The sequence below is a fragment of the Mugil cephalus genome, chromosome 11 (assembly GCF_022458985.1).
Source record: "Mugil cephalus isolate CIBA_MC_2020 chromosome 11, CIBA_Mcephalus_1.1, whole genome shotgun sequence".
Classification (NCBI taxonomy): domain Eukaryota; kingdom Metazoa; phylum Chordata; class Actinopteri; order Mugiliformes; family Mugilidae; genus Mugil; species Mugil cephalus.
The window spans coordinates 26,176,887-26,201,680 of NC_061780.1; the positions used below are offsets into that span (position 1 = coordinate 26,176,887).

Below are 24,794 nucleotides of genomic sequence, written 5' to 3' on the forward strand. Positions count from 1 at the left end.
CCATGATCTTTTCCCCCACATTTTTAAAAATATTTTTACTTTAAATGGCATTTATTTGTTTTGAAAGGTGCCGTAAACATAAAAAAATCTGACTGATTGATTGATTGATTGTTATATAAGAATGCATTCTCCAGTGTACCTAATAAACTAGCAAATGAGAGTATAAATAAATAAATAATTTAATTTACTATTTAATAAGAAATAATTTTTAACGTACATACGATACGATAATCTACACGTGAGTTGAGGAAATATAACTTAAATAAATATTTTATAGTTTATTTAACTACAGATGTGAAGCTGCAGTGACCCAGTTCTACCACTTGGCGGCGGAGCGGTTTGTAACATCTGTAAACACGACTACAGACGAAAGAAGAAGCGAAGAAGAAGAAGTCGTTGACTCGTGGTGTTTCCTGTAGCCGACCCGGAGTGGGCGTCACTTTCACTTTGAAATGTCCCTTAATAAACAAGGTAAACGGTTGTAATTGACATAATGTTTTATATTTTTGATTTATTTTTATTATTAATCGTATTAATTGTGGAAAAAAGATGAGAGAGGAGGGAGATCCTCCTCATAAAAAAAAAGAAAAAGTTGCACTCCACAGGGATCCTGGTTTAAACTGAGCACTGAGTCGCAACAACATCAGCACAATGTGAAAACGAAACGAACCAAACATCATGATGGACTTCCCCAGTGAGTAAACACTTGGATGGCGTCTGGCTTCTATTCCCGTTACTGAGAAAAAAATGGGCCCGAGTGTTTCATAGGAACTCCCGATATTTATTTTTAAGATCTGTACTAATACTGATATCCCCATAGGGGATATTTTGTTAAAACTAATAATAATAATAACCAATGCACAAAACCTACCAGGGGTTAACTCTCATTTAAAGTTTCATTAATTTGATATAATCCTTGCCATGCATGGTTAAAAACTTTTAGTGAATATATGCGTGTGACTGTGAGTGTACTTATATGTGTCTCTATGTGTATATATGGAGGGTTCTTTTTGTTTGTGGCTTGTTTTGGAAAAGAACTGGGGTTTAGTGTCAGCTTTGGTTTTGTCGTGATCTGCCATAATAAATAAATCAGGCGATGTAATTTAGGCCGAGTTTTGGCTCATGTATATAAATGTGTTTGAGCGGGATTACATTTCGTGGTTTTATGGGAGCGCCTTGGCACCCGTCTGGCCAAAGGTCTGCGCAAAAACCGGGAAGAGAAGTCCCACACTAGTTTCTCTTCTCGCGTGTACACTGAAGGCGAGTACGTTTTCTCTGCTCTCAGAATTGGTTTGTTACTGCTAACCACAAATGTCATGGCTTTGTTTGATCTGTTTGATTTGATTGGACGGTTTAACTTCAGGTTTGCCACACCTAGTCGTCATCTCTTGCTGTGTGTTGCTCAACTTGAAATTCATTTAAGATTCCCATCACAGGAAAGACTCACTTCTCTCTTTGTTGATTTTGTTCTTGAAACAGCACCGCCTCCATCACCGTCTTTAGAGAAAGCCGCTCGTGCTGCGTCCTCAATTCAGCCCTGCAGAGCTCCCATCCTTGACGAAGACTCGCTTATCAGTTGTGCGATCGGCCTCGTGGAGCAGCCTTCATCAGATGAGAGGATGTCGTGGGCAGAATCTCTGCAGCAAAAGTAGGCTATTCTAAGTCTTCCTCATTGCAATTCAGAAAAACACGACAACAAAACCACCCTGCTACGTCAAGATTTTATCTTTTTGCTTGGTGTTATGATCTTGAAACTGCAGCTAACAGCTCTGCACAAAATACCATTTAGCATGATTGTTTTCAGGTAAACTCATTCAGCCTTTTGTGATTGTTTTAACCAACATACACTGCAGAGATACACTAGACATGGTACACGAGCATTCAAAAATGCAGATTGAGCATCTCTGAAACAACAGGCCTGACCTGCAGTGGCATCAATTCACAGTCTACCTGTTGCTTCTGGGCACCTTCACAGGCTGACATGGTGTCCAGGCCTCATATAGGATCCCAGCTTATTAGTCATTTGTGCAGTAGCACATCTGTGATGTCTGTATAGCAGAGACAAAACTATTTTAACGTTTGCAGTGCAGAGCTTGTGGGACAAAATAAAATACAGAAGTATAGGAGAAATAATATATGCAGAAACTTCAGATAGTCCAAATAATGTCCAACAAAACAACGTAACTTGCATTAATTATAATACACCACAATAAAATGAAAACACATTGTTTTTTGTTTTTTTAAATGCACGGTTCAGTTGTGTTCTGTTAAATAAAATGAGTCCACACAAACGAAAGCTGATTCCTCTGCATTGGGAACAAGTAGGAGAATACTGTAAATGTCAGTTCTGTTTTGTTTGTTAAGGTGAATCACACAATGAAGAACTGAGAACTCATGAGCAGCTTCAAAAAGAAAGACGAACGTCAGAGTCATCTAGTGGCTGCGAAGTGTTCATACAAGACTCGGTAGGTGTTTGGAGGCATTTTCTCAGCCTCATTGAGCACATCTGTACGACCTAAACCAGCTACGACCTATATTGTACTTTTTTAAATTGCATTGACCCGTTAAACTTTCAGAGAGGCTTTAATTAAACCACAGCATCAGAACAAGGTTAAGGCATCTGCAAACAAATGGATGAAAAACGTCTCTTGATATAATGCAGTTCAACATCGCTACAAAAATATAATTAATATAATTAATATCTTTCTGAAAGTCTCAATCAAAAAATAAAGTCATTGCAGCTGGACCTGGAGAGAAGAAGTGTCGACTCTGCACAGGTCTCCAGTTCATCACGGGGAGAACACACAACCGGCCAAAAGTTTGGAAGCAACTTCAAGTTTCCACTCACAAAGTCTTTCTTAACAACCAGCATGAGGTCTATGTATTCTGGGATGGATTTACTGCATCATCACACTTTGCTTTTATTCCTATGAACCATTTTCCTTAGTTTACCTTTAGGTGAATGTTAATGTTACCAGAACATGCGTAAAAGAAAACAAGGGCTTAGTTTTAGGGGGGAGACGATTTGTAAGAGTCACAACTTCAGTGCAAAAGTGAAAAAGAAAACAAATCACGGTTTACTTCATTCACAAACCTGAAACTCTTTGGGTTTCCAGACTCTGCATATCCCTCGTTGAACAAAGGCCCCGTTATTAAAGCAAAGTCTAAGCAGGAAAAACTAAAATACCTGATAATTATAGTAAAAATGTCTTCTGGTAAGTTACTCTTTATATAGTAGTCGTGTATTTTGGTGTAAAGTAAACCACTGATCTTTTATGTACCAATGTGCTCTTGCTTCCAAACCTTTGGCCTGTCGTGTTCATCGAACCTGCAGCCTCATGTAGAAAGTCTCTCACCCCTGAACATATTTATCTTTGCAGATGTAGATTTAATTTCCATGAGAGTATTGAAGTGGCCTAGATTTTGCACCAGATTATACACTAGAGAGTGTGAAATGTCTTCATCTCTGTCGAGTCTGATAGTTGGTGGCTCCCATAGTCCTGCTTTCAGTTGTTGTTTGAGGCTGTTCTCAGGTTAGAGATATGCCATCTGACCCACAAACCTCTGATCATTTTAATCCCCTCATCTCTGAATGATTTGGTTTCTTCTGTGATTTGTAATCGGATGCGTTAATGTCTGATTGCAGAGTGTAAATTGTTAAGGTGTGTAAATTGTTAAGGTCTGTAAATCGTTGAAGTGTGTAAATCGTTAAGCTTTGACGCAGCTCCTGCGTCAAAGCTTCAAACATGTTGATCTTTGTGTGCAACACAGTGACATTTAGCTTTTACTAATAGTGATACAGTGACATGAAACAAGAGGTGTCTGCACACCTACATAATGTTATGAATCCCACAAAGACTCATTCATCGTGCAAACACACTTAACTGTTTGTGTCCCATAACTAAAAGAGTTTAGTTGATGAGTTTTTCACATGTGGATTATGATCTTCACTGCTTCAGATTCTGAAGCAGAAGCAAGTTCATGCTTTATGTGGAGCTGATTTGAATATTAAGGGGCTCCACAATAGGCTAGTGACTCATACATGAAAACTGAAAACCCCAGATAAACTGGTGTTGTAGGTGTTAAGGGTCTTTTTCTATAACGCGTCAAAAAGTGTCTGTATTTAGGATCATTTCAGTACTGAAACATGAATCGGTTTGGATTTGAGTAATTTGAGCAAAGATGTTGCTCTGCAACCATTTTAATTTAACACAGTTAAGTTATTTTAGCGACGAAGAAGGGAAGAAGAAGTTTGTTGCTCACAGTTTGTCATCGTCTTGTACTTCTTGTTCATCTTGTTTCTCAAAATAAAAAAGTCTATTTTTGTCTCTTTTTTTCAAAAACATGATGACTAAATTATTTTGGAGCAGATCATTTCCTGTTTTTTTTTTTCTTTTTTTTATACATCTATTATGTCTTGCATATTCATAGCATGTGGATGTGGTGGGAAGGTACCACACAGACACACCGCTCAGAGGGTCTGAAACCACATCCTTAGTCACACCATGATGAGCATGACGTCTTCACCGTGACTGCCTGAGCAATGTTCCACTCGGCACTCTCACCCAGACTTCACAGCCTCCGTGTCTCCACTCGCTCATTCGCCGATTGTTCACACTGAGGAAGGTACGTTTAATTTAATTTCAAGTAAACCAGAATAGAAAGGCTCGTTTTAAGGCGTCAGCTTGTTTGAGAGATGATCTGTTACTTGTTTAATTAGCTTTTAAGTCTCCGTAGCGACTGTTGGTGTTCTGTGAACTCAGAAATGGAGAACTGTTGTTGACTGTATCTTATTTTAACCACCAACACTTTCACAATTTATCAAACAATAACAGGAAGACAAGTATTTTTTCTCACGATAAACTTATAACGCCTAAATCTTTATTTAGTTCCAGAAAGCCTGTTTTGTCCTGTTTACCCGGCGACTGATAACAGTGGGTCGTCCCCATGGCTCCTAAACCTTTCTTCCTTCTTATGCTGTGGGGCCTCACTCTGTTTAGTCATGGAGGTAAGTTCATCTCATCTGTCCCATCTGTCTCATTCTGTTGTTTGGGCTGGAATTAAGTTGAGACCACAGTGAAATGTTTGCCTCGATGCTGCAGCCTTTTGCTAAATGTTAAAATAAAAGCCCAAACCTGGCTCCGACACAAATCGTTTAAAGTGGCAGACGTATGTACGATGTTAAATTTATGAAATTCTGCAGCTGATTGCTTCTCTTTCTCTTTTTCGGCTGCAGCTGCATCTTTGTGCAACGTCACCTGCTCGACAGACTACAGTAAATCAGTGACCTGTTCCTGTTCGGCCTCTGTGCCAACGTATCCTCTCTACCTTGAAGTCACCTGCAGGTAAAAGTTGTCATAAATGTCACTGCTAGTAATTATTTAGTCTCATTTAGATCACGTCTTAGATGTGGCCTGGTCCTTTCTGAAGCCAATTTATCAAACAATAACAGGAAGACAAGCTTTTAATTTTATTCATTTTTGAGAGCGATTAATGTTCAAGACTTGGAAAAGGATTTAAAAATGTGTATCTTATCTGCAAATTATTAATTTCTTAACAACTTTAGGGGAAGACACCAAGGTTTAGGGTTGAAAGTGAACTTAGAAGTCAGTTGTGGTGATTTACTTCTTACGTATGTATTTGTCATACACAGTTGTATTAGTAGGCACCACAGTTACTTGATGCACTTGCGGTTAACCTAAGGAAATAATAACATTGGCTGCGTCAGTAATGGTTAGTTGAAATATTGTGCTTCTACAGCTCTTCTCTAAGCTGAAATTTTATCATTCATTCATTTAGTTTCCAAATATTTCTGTTGCCATTTTTATGGTGTGGTCCAGGTCCAAGGGATGGAACCTCTAACCCTCTGGTTCCTGGATAACCTGCCCAATCCACTGAGCCACAGCTGCTCCTCCAATGGAGGAAAATATCCTCTCATTAGATTCTCTAAGTTGACATTCAGACCTGGCAATCATACATTTAGTTTCAAGGTGTTTTTAAGGTACTGTGGAAATATCTGCAGCCATTTTTGTTTGACCAATGCTTCATGCTTCATCATGCGTCCTCAAACCTCTCGTAGAAATAATATTGATGCATGATGCACGTCTCTAAATCTGAGTCACGTCTTCCAAGTCATTTGCTGTTTTATGGTATTTCTTGCACTTTTGGAGCCATGTAAACAACACAAGTGAAACAGATCAGACCTGAGTCAGACTTTAGGACGACCCTCACTGATCATCTGACGCTCTTTTCTCTCCTGCAGGGATTATTATGGAGAGGGTGTGAGTGGTAACTGTGAAATCCGACCACCTCACACCTCGTGCACCATGCACATCGAGGGCCTTGATGAGTTTGCATCCACCGACACTGAGTGTAACACGACAGTGAGACGCAGAGACGAACGCGGCCTCGAGCAAGTCCATGAGGAAACGACATGGGCACTGAGTGATGTGGGTACGTTCAACGCGCAATAACGACTCATTTCGGCGCGAAACAAAGACGTGAAAGAAGGACAAAGGACGCGTTTACTGGCATCCAAACGTTGTTGATGACGTTAACTTCCTTTACGCAGATTCCCTCCCTCTTTACGATGGTCTCCACTACATTCAAACCATTTTTTTTTGTTTCTGTTTTGTGCGAAAGTTTTTACACTGGAAAGTTACCAAAAATTGATCTCTGCCAGCCCACCTGCTAAACGCTCCCCAGATCAAAACAAAAAGCTAAAAATAAAATTCAACTGCCATTTGTGGTCTGCACATGCTTTCAGTTCCATGACGTTCCCCTGGGACTTGCATGTTTTTTTTAACAGTGAAACCTCGGCCTCCTTTTAACGTAAGCGTGGAGAAAACTGAAGAACAATACAACATCAGCTGGGACAACGACAACAACAAAGAAGACTGCCTCGTGTACAGAGTGCGCATAAGAGAAAGTAGAGACCTGTCGAAGGTAAACTGAACCTTAGATTCTTTTGCAGAAGATTATTGTCAAGTTTCTCTGCAGACGACTTTTATGCAAAGCCTTTTTTTTTTATCTTCCTTCCAGGCTCCAGTTTACTCCCTCGTAGAGAAACAGTACCTTCAAGTGGATCAAAAGAACCTGCAGCCACACATCTCCTACACTGTGGATGTTCAGGCCAAAATGTGCCCGGATCATTACTATCAGGGCCCATGGAGCGAATGGAGCTCCGCTGCTGAATACCCAGGACAGAGTTCACCAGGTAGAGCATCGTTTTCTTCACACGTGCATTTGAACACACAGGAAGCGTGAAGCTGATCATATCTAATACGTCCTCTTTCCAGGAATCTGGACATATTGGTGGCTGCTCTTGATCTTGTTGGCTGTTTTTGTTGCCTGTCTGTTCCTGGGCTGTTCACAAAACCCGTGAGTACTTTTGAATCATCAGAACACAGAGTCTCACTCATCTGTACTAGCTCATGGTGACATTTGCACATACAGCAGGACGGAACGACGCAATTATTATCATCACAATATTGAATCTTCAGCCTTATCTGAATCTTAGGTGTCCTCCCACGTTCCAACTAACTGGCTCAAATCCCTGTTAGCGCACAAGGTTAGCGTTGCACAATTAGCGAATAAAAAGCTGAAGGTCATCAACATGTCGTCTTCCAGTAAATGATTAGCAAAGCTCTTCACTGCTTCAATCTACACTTTCCTGGCATCACCTCCCACATGTAGAGAAACCGCTGCAGCACTGTACTGTACGTGCAGAGACTCTTTGCACTGAGGCGACTAGCAGATAGGAAGTCATGCAGAGCACCAGAGGTAGAAAGTGATGAGAACACCTCAGCAATTCAAAGCATGCAGTTACAAGAAACAAGCAGACGCTAAATAAAAGGCAGGACTTATGTCATGTCTGTTTGTTGTGTTTTTGTTTGTATCTATTCAGAGGATCCGAAATTTTGTTTTGTTCTGCGAGACATAACGGTTTCATAATGGTTCTGGTTGAACGCACTCTCATGTTTGTTTGCAGTGGATCTGGTTTGACAGAGGTCTGCACGTGCATCGCAGACTTATACGTACACGTAGCTGAAAGTAACAAGCCAGACTCAGCAGAAAAAAAAGGTTTATTCAACTTTAGAATGAGTCTGTAGAGATGCTGTGTTACGGAGTTGACAGTTTCTGATGAGGTCTAAAGAATATGAGGAACATAAAACCGACTCCCTCCGAGTCAGAAGGTCTGATCTGACCCACGGGGTCAACTACAGTAAAAAAAACAGTAACTGCTACTGTTAATTTGTTGTTTTCAAAGAGTAGTGGACAGAACAGGAATTGCAGAGAGCTCATTAAATAAAAACATTATCATATCGTACTTCTTTGCACTAAAACAAAGGGAAACATGGCCGATGTTCCTTATTTATAGGTAATATTGTGCTGTTTGTGGCACCTTGAACTGAAATGAGTTTGACGCCCCTGATTCAAATCTTCACAAGATCGTACGTGCGTCAATATATAATTAAGGGACTTTTGAAGTCCACGGGACTTCCATCTTACATACAGTATTATTAAAAGTCACTTATTAATAAAAAATGACTAGATATCACTAAAATGTCCGAATTTAATACCAACCACCTTCTAATTAGATCAATTAGAACAATAATAAAATGAGAACAAATTGTATCTGTGTCCGTTACAAAAAGATTAGATTCCACCTCTCCAGGACCTGCTGCAAATTTTTGTTCTTTCTCCTTTGTTCTTAGTTATTTAACATAAAGTAGTGTTTGAGTCAAGTGTGGATTTATCACATGTCAACAGTGTTACTACAATATATTTATTATTAAATTTCAATTTACTCAACTGTACACATCATATTTAGAAGAATCTTTACGTTTAAATACCATGTGGTGGTTGGTTATAGGCGGCCAGGTTGATTTTAGGCGTGAAAACAAACTGTGATCAACTATGATAAACTCAAAAAGTCCCACAGTCATATACATATATATATATATGTGTGCGTGTATGACCTATTTAATGCAGAGAAGGTTTTCCATCACCTCCCGCTAAGACATTAAACTAATACACACATCACAAGTTGTCAGCGGCACAGTGACCAAATTGCGGAAGTTGCATCAACTGCAGCTCAGCCGGGTGCTTTTTGCTCAGCAGACTCATTTATGCATTCTAGAAAGATTCTTGAAGTGTTTGTTTAGTCGAGGTGTCGCAGAGAGAGATGTTTTTCAAGAACACGTGACAGTAAAATCCTCCCAGTTTCCAAAATGAAGAAAGGAGGAGGCAACAGAATATAACACCACACCTGCAACTGACTGTTTATCTCTGACTTCATTAACTCCACACCGCAGCACACAGAGATTAACCAATTTACTCACTTTCAAGTGTTAATAATTAAATAAAAGCTGCATTTTCTTGAGAACCCTGCAATATTATCAGCGTGTCTGACGTACGTGGGACGGTTTTATTATCAACAGATCTGACTTTGACTCATGAATTCTTCTTAGCCGCGTATCCTCATTCACAAGAAAAGCCACCGAGTTTTTAGTCTCCGCACGTGCAACTGAAATCAGCTTAGATAGCACTCTCATTGTTTTACATTTTCCCCTCTTTTGTCCGTTTGTTTCAGGCACTGTCAGAAGAAATTCAATCTCACCCCTTTCGTGCCCAAGCCCAATGACTTCTTCAAGCCCCTGTACATCAGCCACGGAGGGAACTTCAAGGTAAGGGAAAGCAAAACTGAGCTCATTTCGCTTTGTGTGTAGTTTCCACTTGGGCCCAGCAGGTGTTGCCCTAGAGGGGGACTTTCAGCACATCTGGACCCCGTGCGTGGGGCTTTCCCTTTCACTTCACATTTGAGGGCCTCTGTGATGTGAATGAGTCACTGTGCAGGGGCTTCAAGAGGCTGATCTGTCTGAAAGGCTGTGGGTAGATATTTATGTATGACAGTCAGATCTGTTCTACCCCGGTGGAAAATACCCCACCGGTGCTTTAATATTACGTCTTTTATTGGCGCACTGAAACAGCTTGTTTTTCTCCCCGTAGACGCATGAAGTGAGAATTTCGTGGTTGATAATTTTTTTTTTTCTTCGTTGTATTGCCTCAACTCTTTTATCGTGATCTTTCGTTACCCTTCTTTTTTTTTTTTTACCCTAATGTCAAATATGCTTTCATCTGTTGAACCCTGGCATTTGACTAATTACATGCGCTCCCTCTTTCTCTTTTTTAGTTTGAGCCAGAGGGAGTGCAGCCTATATTCTTTTTGTTAGACTTAAAAATGGTCAAGAAAACAGCCAAGACATACGAGTATTTAGTATTAACAGTTGTTACAGTTGCTACGGTGTCACTGGGAATCTGGACATTTTCAGGTATTAATCTTAGGCCCAATTTCTCAACTTGGTTGAACATTTTTTCCTGAATTAAAAGAGAATTTATTCATGAGGATATTCTTTCAAAATGATTGTGACGTGACACAAACAGTTTATTATTCAGGGATCTGGGTGCAGTTACACACGATGTCTAGCAGAGGGCGCTGCTGCAGCAAACATGCAGCAGAGAGACTCTTTAGTGTGAGGGAGGAAATAGTAGTGAGCGAATGGAATAGGAAAGTTCCCCCCGTGGCGTTTGTATGATCTGCATCTCATCACATGACGTGTTACATGAAGCCGTGAGGCAGAGATATTTAATCTGAGGAGGTTCTCAGTCATTCAGGTTACGTTATATCCTAAAAAATAAAAGCTGCAACCAGTAGCACATGGAACTTGTAGGATTGTTGCATGTGTTTCGGAGAAATATCTTGCAAGTGTTGAGTTCTAAAAGACTTTTGGGCTTTAACAGGAACATCTGTAGGAGGTGCCACCTACTTTCTGTGATGTTTGGATCCTGTTTTCCTTTCCCCTGTGAATCATAGTCTCCCACCAATGGCTAGACACTCTAGGAGGTGTGATCCAGGGTGAAACCTTTTAGGTGCCAACGCTCAGACTGTGCTATAAATTGATTGTAGTTAATTTTCCACCAGTCATTCACCGTATTAATTAAAATATAATTTTTAGAGGGGATAAATGAGTGAAAGCATCAACACTACGTGGAAGATTGAAAGCGTGGCTGAAGTGATGCAGCCTAACAGATTTTCCCCAGGCTCAGTTCACCTGCGCTATCTCTCGGCCTCGTGGTGCTTTTGTTTGTTTCTCACCAGTTCGTAGACGTTGGAGTGATGCTGTTCGACTGTGCCTCAGGATGTGGTGGCCCTTTGCATCAAGGGACCGATTCATGCTTATCAGGGCATCACGTTTGCTGCATTCACTCTATATGTGGTTATTTCCTGCGTGAGCTGCTGTAAAAGCCTCACGTGTCTGCAGGTAGAGCCGCATTTGCTAACAGGCCAACGTGCTGCTGTGGAGTTAGAACCAAATCCACTCAGAATCCATCGGGTTTGCTTTGTTTCGACCTCGCGGTATTTGAACATGTCTGATGCTTTGCAGCGGAAGCTACGGGTTTAGATCCTGCTGAACTTCCCGTGCCACGTAAACGTTTAGGTACTTGCCCAAGTGTCTCAACCTCCCGAGAGAAGCAGCTTAGGTGGTTAGACACATCAGATAAAGACGGATTCTATCAATACCTCGGTGCCATTTTCGTTTCTGAATATCCAAATCTAAAAACTAAAAAGTAGTCATGAAAAAGCTGCTAGTAATTTGTTTTCTTAAATATCAGCTTTATTTTTATTGCATTTGTTGTTTTATTCTAATGATGTAATACACCGATCCGCCACAACATTATGACCGGAGAAATAAATAACATTAAAACTGCTGGGAAACCTTTGGACCTGGCATTCATTCATTCATTCATTCATTCATTCATTCATTCATTCATTCATTCATGTGGATGTTACTTAGACACAGCAACCAGCAGCCATCCTCACACTGTTAAAATGAAACGGCCACCAAAACCCAAAATTTTAAGGTGACTTAAAGCCGAATAGATGTTTAAGTTTTGAAGGCTAACTCAAAATATTATATTTTGGCAAACATATATTATGTAGTGAGCTCAACTTGACACAGTTAACTAACACTAAACGTAAGCTGAAGATGATACCCTGTCATATTCCCAAAAATACAAAACATTTTTAGTTCAGTTAATGTGAAGTTAAGGTTGAAGGTTGTCAGTGTTGTTAGTTTATTTATCCCACGCATGTGAAATAACCTTTGTCACAGAAAATATATACACAAGACAAAAAACAATAAAAGACAGTATCAAATTTGAAAGAATGTACAAAATATACAAGAACATACAGACTCTGACAGTCTGGGCAGGGTACTTCAAAAATTCTGGAAAAAAAACTTGGATCAGGATCAGTGAATATGGATACTGAGGTAATTAGTGTCAGATATGCAGTGCAATGACGCAGATTGTTGTGCAAAAGGATTTGTAAAAAGGACAAAAACAGGTCACAAAAAGTCTTGGTTGTGAGTTATTGTTAAGTCAGGCTGGTGTTGTACAGCCTGATGGCCGTAGGGATGAAGGTACTGGAGTCTGGAGGTCAGGGCAACACCTTGTGCTGTTCTTCATGTTGTTTATTTGAGTTGTTCCTAAAGTGTTTTTGTGTGTCTGTGTCAGGCTGCTGCAATCTATGTAGCATCCGCATGAATGAATTCCAGGTCCAAAAGTTTCCCAGCAGAACATTGAATTGTCACAAGCTGGTTTTTAATATAATCCACTTCTCCTGTCAGTGGTCATAAAGTTGTGGCTGATTGGGTACACAACTGCAAAACTGTTCCCTAAAAATGCACAGCTAACGTCTTCCCTTGGTTCTGTTGTAGGAGTGGGTGAAACCTGCATTCAGCGAGTACGACTACCTGAAGATCAGCTCCAGCCTTCAGGCCACGAGCGAGAAGCAGCAGGACGTCCTCCACTGGAAAGACGAGAAGCTGAGCTACGGCGAGGACGGCCAGACGAACCACGGCGAGCCTTTCCTCCAGACGCTGCAGCCGGTCAGCAACCTGGCCCCGCAGGACACCAGCCACTCCACGGGACACATCTCCATCCACACGGTGACCCTGTCCGGAGAGGAGTCCGAGGAGGAGGTCACGTCGCAGAGTTCCATCCCAAGCTACCAAGACGGGGAGAGCTTCGGTTCCTTCGAGCACGCCGAGTACGATTTAGAGCAGCCCCCGATGCCCGGGATGGACAGGATCAGTGGGGCGTCGCCACGTCACGACAACCACATACCCAACGACCTGTTTGTGGTCAATATAAACTTTCAGCCCAACGCGCAGTTTAATGAGCCAGAGAGGGTGTCGCTGGACTCCTTTGTGTCAAACCTGCAGTCGGAGGACGGATACCCTCACGTGGACCTGGACACCATCGACAGTGGGTTTGGAGAGTGCAGCAGCCCCGGGGCCTCGGACTCAAACACAGCAGAGCGCATGGACTCGGATTTATTCCACGAGCAGAAAAACTCAAACTCCAACTACGTCAAGCAGTGGATGATATGTAGCACTATTCAGGAGGACTCGGGAAACACTGAGGACGAACTCCATGACGAGCTCCACAGCGATTAGAGCTTCTGATTTATCGCCAGCTGTATTTAAAACATGGACAGATGTACTATCAGAAGGTGTCTGGGTTTTGTCGTTCTTTACATGTTTAAGCCGTGCACTTTGTATATACTGGTATCTTGTCCTGATTATTGCTTGTAAAGTATGATTTTCTGATTAATTTTCACGCTAATTTAAATGATAAAGGCATATTCTTAATAATAAATCACTGAGAAGGATTCAGAGACACACTGCAGATATCACACAAGATCAAATAGTTGCATACAGCTTTGATTTGCTCCTTATTTATATGTATATATCTCTATATTTCATCTTGTCACTGACAGTACAGCTTCACACTCTCATGGTCATGCATGCTTCATTTGCTTGTTACTGTAGCACCAGCTTGCACGGCGCCTTATCAAGATTTATGATAAAGTTTGTTTTTCCTTGCACTCGCGCATTCTATCTGCAACCACTGCAAACGTCCGTCCTGTTTTTGTGCAATATCAGTAACTGGGAGCACAGTGTCATTATCTGTTTGCACCTGACCGATAAGTCTCCAGCCTCTTTCGCGGGGAGCGAGAGCGGAGAAGGACGACGCCAGACGGTCCATCCCTTCACCTCGAAGTACTGACTAAAGCCTGTAAATTCATTCTCTCACATCTGAAGGGTTATTCTTCTTAAACAAACACTTGAATTCCCACAAAACCTCAAATAAACTTCACTTTCGAATGTGGTATGTTTCACGTTTTCTATCTCTGAGTCTCATGCTGCCACAGCTTCACAGCAGAACCGGAAGGACAATATAATATTTGTTTTATGTGAACATTAACTGATAATGGCCGTGGGTGGGTTGGTATTCTGCTCTCTGGTGAGGTTGGTTGTTTGACTCATTTGAATTACAGACAATCATCCAGATTCTCTTTGAGATAAAGGTCTAAGATATAGATTGAATAATGCTTTAATCATCCCACAGTGGGGAAAATATGCAGTTATTTTAATAAAGGGACAGAAAGAGACAAAAAGAAAAGTATGGAAATAGAATTATTTAACACAGCACATAAGATGGAACATATTGCATTTATAAACTGCTTTCTCACGCTCTAGGGGAAACACTAAGGCGGCGAAGGTGGCGGCAAGAAGTACAGAGAAGAAACCCCCCCATCTTCTTTGATACAAACTACTCATCACTGATGACCTAAAGCATGGGTGGGCAACCTTCAACATTTAAAGAGCAATTTGGATCCGTTTCCCACAGAAAAGAAAACACTGGGAGCCACAAAACCCCTTTGACATCTAAAATGAAGATAACACTGCATATGTCGTTTTTACCTCTATGCTAGGCCTATAGCGTGTTGCATTTATGAAATGAAATAACTGCTACAGAGAAAACGAAATTGCATTTATGCAACATAACAGGGATTTATCCATGGTTGTCTTACCTGGGGTAGAAAAGTCCAATAAATAGCGGGCTGGGCCTTCCGGGGGGCGTCGCATGTCGGCAGTTGTGACGTATATTTTGAGCGACAAAAAAATTAAATACATTTGATTTTAATGTTAAAAGATCACCATCAATTCAACTTTAGAATTATATTTAAAAAAAACTAACACACTAAAATAAAAATACATTTGAATTAAATACTCGACAGCAACTAGTAAATGAGCTGCAATGCACTGTGGGAGTTCAGTGTGGTGTGGCATTCAGTGTCATTCTGTTGTTGTGTAAACTCTCGCTCGTTCACCGATGAGTGACTAGTTGCCGCTATTCTGAGGCAGTTAGTTAGCGTGAAAAAGTGAACGGCTTTGATCAGTGTCCTTGCTCCGCACCGCTCGCTGCAGAGAGCCGCAACAGAGGAACGAAAGAGCCGCATGCGGCGCCGGAGCCGCGGGTTGGCGGCCCCTGACCTATAGCATGTACACTACAGGCCAAACGTTTGGAAGCAAGAGCACATTGGTGCATGAAAGATCAATGGTATACTTTACACCAAAAATAAACACAATTATTATATAAAGAGTAACTTATCAGAAGACATTTTTTACTATAATTATCAGGTGTTTGAGTTTTTCTCGCTTAGAATTTGCTTTGATAACAGGGCCTTTGTTCAACGAGGGATGCAGGCTCTGAAAACCCAAAGAGTTAAAGTGAATAATGCAACTGTGATTTTTATTTATTTATTTTTTCACTTTTGCACTTAAGTTGTGACTTGCAAATCCTCTCGACCTTAAAACTAAGCCCTTGTTTTCTTTTACTCACATTTATTCAGAAATGTTCTGGTAACATTAACGTTCACCTAAAGGTAAACTGAGGAAAATGGTTCATATGAGTTAAAGCAAAGTGTGATGATGCAGTAAATCCATCCCAGAATACATAGACCTCATGCTGGTTGTTTAGAAAGACTTTGTGAGCAGAAACTTGAAGTTGCTTCCAAACTTTTGGCCGGTTGTGTATATCATGCACTCTTGTTTGCTTCATATATTTATAGGATTTTTTTTATTGTTTATTTAGATGCATTTGTTCTCTTTTCCTCCACTGCACCTTCCCTGCAAATTTCCATCAACAGAAACAGTTTTAAAATAAGGGATATACACTACAAAACAGTGCAAACGTTTTAGGCAGGTGTGGGGAAAAATGCTGCAAACTAAGAATGCTTTCACAAATATAAGTAATGGTTGTTTATTTTTTATCAATTTACAAAATGCGAAGTGAGCCAACAAAAGATAAATCTACATATATCGTTACTCCCCTTTACCTTCAAACCAGCATCAGTCCTTATAGCTACACTTGCACAAAGTCAGGGATTTAGTAGGATCGTAAACCCAGTGGTCGACCAAGGAAACTTAGAGCAGCAGATGAAAAACACATCAAGATTATTTCCCTTCAAAAGTCTGAAGATGTCCTGCAGAGACATCAGCTCAGAACTGAAACCAGTGGGACCCAGGTTCATCATCTCCTGTCTGGAGAAGTCTAGACACAAGCAGAGTTGCAGCCAAAACTCCCTCCCTCTGACATAGAAACAAGACCAAGAGACTCAACTATGAACCAAAACATAGGAACTGGGCTCAGAAACATCTAGACTGATGAGTCAACCTGTGAAATATTTGTCTGTAGCAGAAGCCAGTTTGTTCACCGAAGGACTGGAGAGAGCTACAATAATGAGCGTCTGCAAGCAACAGTGAAGCATGGTGGAGGCTCCTGGAAAGTTTAGGGCTGCATTTCAGCAGATGGAGTTGGAGATTTAGTCAGGATTAATGGTCCTCAATGCTGAGAGATACAGGCAGATACTGATCCGTCATCAACACCATCAGGGAGGAGGAGAACTGGCCCCAAATTTATTCTGCAGCAGGACAAAGAGCCCAAACATCCAGCCAAGGTCATTAAGAACTATCTTCAGAGGAAAGAAGAACAAGAAGTCCTGGAAGTGATGGCATGGCCCCCACAGAGTCCTGGTCTCAACATCATGGAGTGTGTCTGGGATTATATGAAGAGACAGAAGGATTTGAGGAAGATCTGTGGTTAGTTCTCCAAGATGTTTGGAACAACCTACCAGCCGAGTTCCTTCAAAAACTTTGTGCAAGTAGAAGAACTGATGCTGTCTGGAAGGCTCCAGATATTGATTTGATTTAAATTTCTCTTCCGTTCATTCACTGCTTTTTGTTAACTGATGAAAATAAACTATTAACACAACATTTATGAAAGCATTCTTAGTCTACAGCATTGTTTCACAACTGCCTAAAACAGTACCATATGACTTAACTGTCCTCAGACAAAGTAGATGTGTCCCAGACAAGTAGATTTGCGTTGATATGAGTAAAATATGAAGCAAAGAGTTTAATCAGTAGCAACAGTTGAGACTTTCCAGTCAGTCCTGATATTGTTCTGGCCTGGATTTAACCCTTGACTGAAAACAAACAAAAAAAAGAATCATATCTGACCATTTTCTGTTTTTAATATTTTAAGAATGAAAGGGATCATATGCAAGTATGATTTTAAGGAATTAGTAAAATAGTAAGAAGAATTCATTCACTAGACCAAAAGAAAAACAAAGAACAAGAAACATAATTTGCCTTGATTTAAGATATTTTATCGTAGTCAGATTTCTATTTTTCCAGAGCCTTTTTGTCCTATCAACATTTTTTTCTGCACCTCACCATGTTAAAGATAAGGTTTTCCACTGGGCTCCATAAAGTGTCTGGATACATATTAGTTCTGTTATTGATGCTATACAAACAGAAATAATTGAACAGAATTGTTATAATTAATATTTTGTGATCCATGCGAATGTGCTGTGACATTTTTGTGATGAACACTGAAAGCTCTGAACTGCTGCATCGCGCTGGACTACAATCGTGCGGCTATCATGAGAATGTGTTGAGTTTGAGATTTGTGACAGATTACAGTCATATGTTCTGCATGCAAGCTCTTTTTCTTCCAGGCAACAAAAGCAAAGAGATAAAGAATGACGGTTTCCTCTATCTCCAGCTTCAGATTTTATAACGAGTGAATGTGAACATGGTGTCAAACTCTGCACACTCTGCAGAGTGAAGGTCTTTTAGATTTAACACTAATCCATCCAGGAAAGTTGATGCTTTATTTTAGCCAACACAGTGTAATAAACCTGCAATCTTATTGTAGCACTCTCTACTTCAACGTTGCCAAGATACCCATCCTTCCGGGCCATGCAACATGGAGGGCATGTGGTATAGTAACACTATCAGAGAGTCAAGATCTTTTTTCTCTCGAGAGAAACCTGCATACAATAGAAATATTAACTGCATATATATATATTACAAGATAAGCTCAATAATGATATAATGAGCATTTATTGGAAAAGATGAGGAACTAGAGCTCATAAAGACTGTTACTAGATATTCTAACGTGTTCAATCCTTAATTAAAAATTTCCACTAATACAAACAAGACGAATAAGAAGAATACAAACAAAAAACTACACGAAGACACGTGTATCATCTGCATAACATGAAAGAACGCATTGTGTCTACTGAAGATGTGACCAAGGGGAACCATGGAAATAAAAAAAGACCTAGAATGGACGCCTCAGGTCTACCACAAAAAGGTTTTCAAGAGGAGGAAATGGAGTCTCTGTTCATACGGCCTTTTTATTTCAGTTTTATGAGGGGGTTTTGTGTTCAAAATTACTCTTTTTGAGATTTGTATTGTCAGTAAAATAGTTTGGTCATAGTTTGGGCCAGAACTCATCATCATCATGTGAAAAAATGGCTTCCCCTTACACAATTAACAGATTACAGTCCTCTGAAACAATCAAACAAAACTTCAACACCACCCTGAGCGACATTAGTGTGCCGAGTATTAAATAGGCAGTGAATTAATTCACTGGTGCTCTGAAATACGTTGCCAAAAACCCCAAAGCAAAAGGTAAAACAAAGGAAGACGAAAAAAAACAAAAAAAAACCTGTGACGTGTTGTCTTCCTTTGATGCAGCTGGTGATAAGTTAAACCTCAGTTCCACGTCTCATTCACCGTCTGAGATGTCGAAGGCACCGCAGCCCTGAGGTAGTTACACATTTCCATTCACTACACTTTACGGAGATTTCACTTATTTTTTTGTGTTTTTTTATTTAAAAAAAAAGAAAGATAAATTAACATTTGTCTGGGTTCTGTCACAGGGACTTTGTTTTTATTACGGAAATTGTTTCTGAACCTTTAAAGCGTGTAATATTATGAAATCTGTATAGACTAACACAAAGAGACCTTTCTTTCTACCCAGTGATACTCATATCTGAGGAGAATGAAGTGTCAGCAGCTCTTGCTCGTGCTGTGGATCTCCAGCGTTTTGGAGGTGACCAGCTGTTTCCCAGGTACCGCTCTTGTGTTTGTGGAGGCTGAGACGTTTCCCTCTGAGCTCTAATAAGGCAGCTCATGGCGTATCTCATCTTGTGGCTGGATTTCTCTCTTTTTCTTCTTTTTGTGATTAATTGCAATGCAGTCACCCACCAGAGTGGGAGGCTTAAGGGGGAAACTGTTGAAATGTCAAATAATAACTCATCTCTGTTTGGCACATCACTGATAAGATGTTCTGTTGGGTTTCCATGACATTTTTTAAGTACCAGCTTTGCTGTGTTCTGGCTGACATTTGCTTTAATCTTTGTCACTAAACTTGTAATCTGATTTAATGCTTGCTTTTCATACCAAGAGTGTAGATAAAAAAAAAAAAAACAAAAAAAAAACCTTGACATGTTTATTAACTACCATATACCAGCAACCAGTTGTTGCTGCTCTTTGCTGGTCTGTATCCTCTTAGCAGTGACTTAGACTGACTTTATTCATCCACAAAGGAAATACACTAGTAAAAAGACAAATCGGTGTCTGATAGTTAAAAAATGAAATGTATAAAAATAATAATCAAACATAAACCATATCAAAAAAAAGACTAAGTTGCACATGAAAACACTCTTGAAAGAAATATATATATATATTAGAAATTATATAAAAATAATAAAAAAAGACTAAATTAAATCAAAATTAAAGATAAAATAAAGATAAAACGGTGATTTAAAAGACCAGCAAAAAGAAAAATAAGTGCAAGATAGTTAAAAAAAGGAATAAAATAATAGAAATATATAATAGAAAATTTATAAAAAATAAAACAAAATAAAATTGCAAGCAAACGGCTAGTATAAAAAAGAAAAATATGTTATAAAATTAACTTATTATTAAAAAATATATATGTTAAAATAAAATAAAATTTTCACATTAAAAAACACAATTGAGAAACACTAGTAAAAAAATAGAAAAATATGTTCAAGAGTTAAAAACACTATAAAAATAATAAGAAAAAATACATAAAAGTTAAAATAAAAAACACAACTGAGAACCACTTAAGTAGTAATAAAATAAATAAGTAAATAAATAACTATTTAAACACATAAGAAGGATAAATACGGTGGAATAAATGAGTTGTGGTGGGTTGTGCTACAGCTGGACTGAGAGATGAAGGAGAGATGTACCCTCCACACTTCTCAGATGGTTTCACTAAAAGCTGCTTAAAAAGAAAGAGTAAAAGTTTGAAGAGTTTGATTAGATCAAATCATTCACCCCTGAATCTTTTTCTATTTTTCTATTCTCCCTGTGTAGATGTTAAAGTGTCGTGTGTCAGTGATTACTGTTACAATATTACATGTGTCCTGAACATCACTGGTGATCTGGGGGAACAGTTCATCAACACCAGCAGCCTCATGTTCAACCACATCCGACACAAGTAACTGCATTTCTCACAAAAGCCGTATATGAATACATGTATTCTTGGTGCATTTAATAATGTGCGTGCTTTTTTTTTTTTTTTTTCAGTTCCAATGTCTCGTGTCCACTCGCAGTGAAGAAACATAGTTTCAGCTGTGACTGTAAAATGGACGATTATTTTAGCAGGATGGATATGTTTAACATTTCCCTTTGTACTGGAACCAACTGCCAGTTAATAATGCAACGTTTTAGACCATCAGACAACAGTAAGTATGAATTATTTGTAATCTGACTTCCACCGATCAGCCATAACATTATGACCTAATATTGTGTAGGTCTCCGTTGAGGTGATTGGTCAGAGAACAGATATGGGCCTTCTGAGGGGAGGGGCCTCAGTGGATCATCCCACAGATCCTTGATCAGTTTTGGGATCTAGTGAATTTGGAGGCCAGGTCAACACATTGTGATGTTGTTTGTGTGTGAGTGTCTGTGTAAAGCTGCATCCTGTGGGGGGAGTGCTTGGTCTGGTCTGGTCTAGGTGGGTGCTGCATGTCTAATAAACATCCGCATGAATGAATGCCACGTCGTAAAATTTCTCAGCAGAACACTGAGTTGTCACAAGATGCTTTAAACATTATTCGCTTCTCCTATCAGTGGTCATAATGTTGTGGCTGATCAGTGTCCAGTGTTTTTACCGTGTGTGTGTGTGTATTAGATGATGCACAGCAAGGGGTAATGATGTGCTGTTTTCAGTTCAGCTGACACCACCTCCTCAACTCGACTTTGACCACTCGACAGACGTCGTCAACATCACCTGCAGAAGCAGGTACCAAACCCACAAGTACCTCAAGCAGTTTCTTAAATATGAGTTGTTACTTCAAAGTCCTGGAAGCGGTAAGAGCAAGGTAAGGTCCATCCTCACAAACATCGCTTGATTTCTTGCAGTGAGATCGAATGTTTGACCGTTTCCACCGTCTCCCTCAGACTCTTGAGCTGACTTATCCTCAGACGACTCTATCTATCGATGAGGACATCGAGCTGAAGGCAGACACTGAATACTGCATAAAAGCGAGGTTTATACCTATTTATGTAAACTATAAAGCGACTTGGAGTGAGTGGAGCGAGGAAAGGTGCTGGAAACACAAACCAGGTGAGGTGCCTCTTTTTATTAATCCAGTCCCAATGAAATTGACTAGATTTATTTCCAAACAGCTTATAAATGTACGATTACAGTCACATTCAGTTTGTTTTTGGTGATGTGTAAAATCTCTCATTTGCCTTCGGGCAGTGTGTATCAGTGTTATCAGTGCAGCATTTGCATGACATGAATCAAAATGTTAGAGACTTCAAACGAAGCAATACCCACCCACTGCCTTCGTAGAACGCCTCACAGTTCTTAGACATCTGCCACCTAATTCACCTGCTGTCATCTGTGTAGTGTGACTCATTGGTTCTTTATTCTTTCAGAGAATCTGTCGGGACAAGAAAACATATTTGTCGTTCTGGCCAAGTCTCTGACCCCGGTGTGCGTGTTTGTAGGAGTCCTGCTGTTTCTGTTTTACAGTCCTGCTGTGAGGTGAGTCATCTAACTAAAAAAAAAAAAAAAAAAAAACGCAAACTGCATGTCTTAAAGGTTCAGGTGTGATCTGATGTCGCTGATGTTCTGTTTGTGACTCTTGCGGCAGGATGAAGATCAAAACTCTGTCCGACACACCATCGCCTGCCCCTTTCTTTCAGCCCCTGTTTCAGGAAAACAAAGGCAGTCTGCAGGTGAGGACGCACACAATTCCCTGCACGCCATCCTCTCTCTATCTGTGTCTCATGATCTGAATTCATTTATCATCTTGTAATCGAGGACGTGGTCTGAAAAAATGTCTGGTGTAATTCAAGCATGCGACATTTAAAGGAGGACATTATATATTCGGTGAGATCTCAGTTACAGCCAGTTCAAGCGTCTTTCATCACATAGCGTGGGTTTCTATGAAAAGTGTGAAACTCATCAAAGTCATTAGGATTCAATCTCTTTTCGTCACTGATTTATAGTCTATAATTTTATATTTGAGATATTTTAATGAATACTCCACAAATGGTGGGTGGTTCATTCATTGGAGACAAGAGTGGTCGAGAAACTGCAAACAAAAACGGGGTTTACTGTAATACTGTACATGTTATTGTACATCAACAGAAAAGAGAGGTTTATAGATCACACCCAAAAATTTAAATATGCATTTGAAAGCTAAACGAAAGCAGCATGACGTGCAAACAAGATAAGAACAATAAACGATAGGCGTGTAATGATTCATCCAATATATCGATGAATCGATTTATTTTCCCACGATCCAACTACATCGATCTGTGCTCGGCAAGTTACTAGTAAGTAACGCGTTGGATTAAGCACGTCAGAGGATCCACTTAGAGTATTTACTTGAGAAACACTGTAAAGCTGGACAAACAAAACTTACAAATGAGTTTTATATGCCGAAACCACCGTGATACAAATATGCGTCTCCTCGCCTCTTCGCCTCGTCCCACCAGAGACACACGGTGACCTGAGCAAAAAGAAAACAACTCGATGAAACGTCGGATAATTTAACTTGCAGCGTCGGTCGCCACCATCATGTGATACTGTCCACAGACCAGCGTGTAGTGAGAACGCCAGCGCTCAAAAGAGGAGATAATAAACAGAAACGTGGTGACATGTGGCGTTAAACTTCTGGGCCATAATAACCTCGTTCTTTACTGATAAACCGAGCACGTCCAGCGGATCAAGGAGGAAGTTTAAAAAGTGACTGTAACCTGTAGATTAAGAAGCCCAACGAATAGATACTGAGCAAGATAGAATCTGTTGGCGGCCCACCACTCCTAAATGAATGTAGAGGAAACACTGAGCAGGTATTTATTTTAGACACACTGGTTTCGTTGTTAAAACGAATCGTCACACCCCTGATAAACAATATGTACAAAAACCTGTGCTATTAATGTTTTAGACTTTACAAACCGTCCACAGATGAAGTGGATAAGATGCAGACAGGCTGAGAGTAAACAGGAGTTACAGGGCCAGTTACTCAAAGGTAATGTGATCGGATTGTGGATCACATTTTGAAAATGAGTTGTTCAAAAGGGGAAAGAAGAAATCAGAATAGATCACGTGATCCATTCCTAACTTTAACCTGGATCAAACCCTCAGTTTGTGTTCAGTTGGATTTGGAAAACTTTGATCCAAAAAACAAAAGAACAAAAAACAGGGGGACTTCAAGGTGGATTTCAGGAAGAAAATGTAGTGTATATACTTTTAGTCGTTTTTTACACTTGACTTGTTTAACCGTTACAGTGATAAAGTGGATAAAGTAGATATACGCTAGTAAAGTTTAGTAAAACACAAATGATCTTGTCTCCATGAAATAATCCCCCAAACAGATTTCAACAACAAATGAATATAATATATTATACATATTGAAAATGCTGGTTCTCTCCTCCTCATATTAAGAAGAACCCGAACATTCTTCGTTTTGTTAAATATTGGACATTTAGCCTTTTTTTAAGGCAGTTGTTAATGTATATTTGTTTATTTGTATCGGCCCAGATGAGGGGTCATAAAAGAAATTATAAATGGAAGTGGATGTTGTTTCCTGTTGTTACATAGCTGGTAGCCCCACACTGTGATGTCTTGTCCCATTTAGAGCACTGGTAATCTGGATTTGGTAATCTTGTGTTTGGATCAGGTTGATCCAATCCAATGTTGCTTTGAAAAACCGGCATTAAAACTAAGACTGACTACCTGATCTTATATAGCAACAAAATGGGATTTCCTAATCGGGATAATTTTGATCCAGATAGCATATTCTGAACAACTGGTCCGTAGGGATGATATATTTACATGTGCTGCAGAGACGGTGTTTGATTTAACTCCGTCTTCACCGTGACGATCAGGACAGCACCCAGGTCATATATAAGCTACATTAGAGAAGAGATAAGAGCAAACATGGAACTCTTAAACTAACTGACTTTACCATGTGATCAAAATAAAAATGATTAACTATGAGTCGAGTCGAAGCTGAATAACATGCAGCAGAA

The 24,794-nt window shown here is 39.8% G+C and overlaps 1 protein-coding gene across 3 annotated transcripts; it reads left to right on the top strand.

The window, feature by feature from the left end:
* The first annotated feature begins 400 nt into the window (after positions 1-400).
* il21r.1 (interleukin 21 receptor, tandem duplicate 1) lies at positions 401-14,238 on the top strand. 3 transcript variants are annotated; one of them, XM_047597727.1, is made up of 13 exons: positions 401-471; positions 550-694; positions 1,480-1,648; positions 2,365-2,465; positions 4,432-4,626; positions 4,890-5,008; positions 5,237-5,345; positions 6,263-6,453; positions 6,809-6,945; positions 7,042-7,216; positions 7,299-7,380; positions 9,596-9,689; positions 12,783-14,238. In XM_047597727.1, the coding sequence occupies exons 6-13, from the start codon at positions 4,948-4,950 to the stop codon at positions 13,521-13,523; spliced, it is 1,590 nt and encodes a 529-aa protein (XP_047453683.1). In that variant the 5' UTR covers positions 401-471; positions 550-694; positions 1,480-1,648; positions 2,365-2,465; positions 4,432-4,626; positions 4,890-4,947; the 3' UTR covers positions 13,524-14,238. The 3 variants fall into 3 exon arrangements, with proteins under 3 accessions (XP_047453683.1, XP_047453684.1, XP_047453682.1); XM_047597728.1 differs by lacking the exon at positions 550-694 and having other exon boundaries at positions 409-471; XM_047597726.1 differs by having other exon boundaries at positions 415-694.
* The last annotated feature ends 10,556 nt before the right edge of the window (positions 14,239-24,794 follow it).

Bases quoted from the DNA above. Each gene is read 5' to 3' on its own strand.
- il21r.1 (XM_047597727.1), top strand. From the start codon at position 4,948: ATGGCTCCTAAACCTTTCTTCCTTCTTATGCTGTGGGGCCTCACTCTG. The intron at 5,009-5,236 runs GTAAGTTCATCT...TTTCGGCTGCAG, and splicing joins CACTCTGTTTAGTCATGGAG to CTGCATCTTTGTGCAACGTC. The intron at 6,454-6,808 runs GTACGTTCAACG...TTTTTTTAACAG, and splicing joins ATGGGCACTGAGTGATGTGG to TGAAACCTCGGCCTCCTTTT.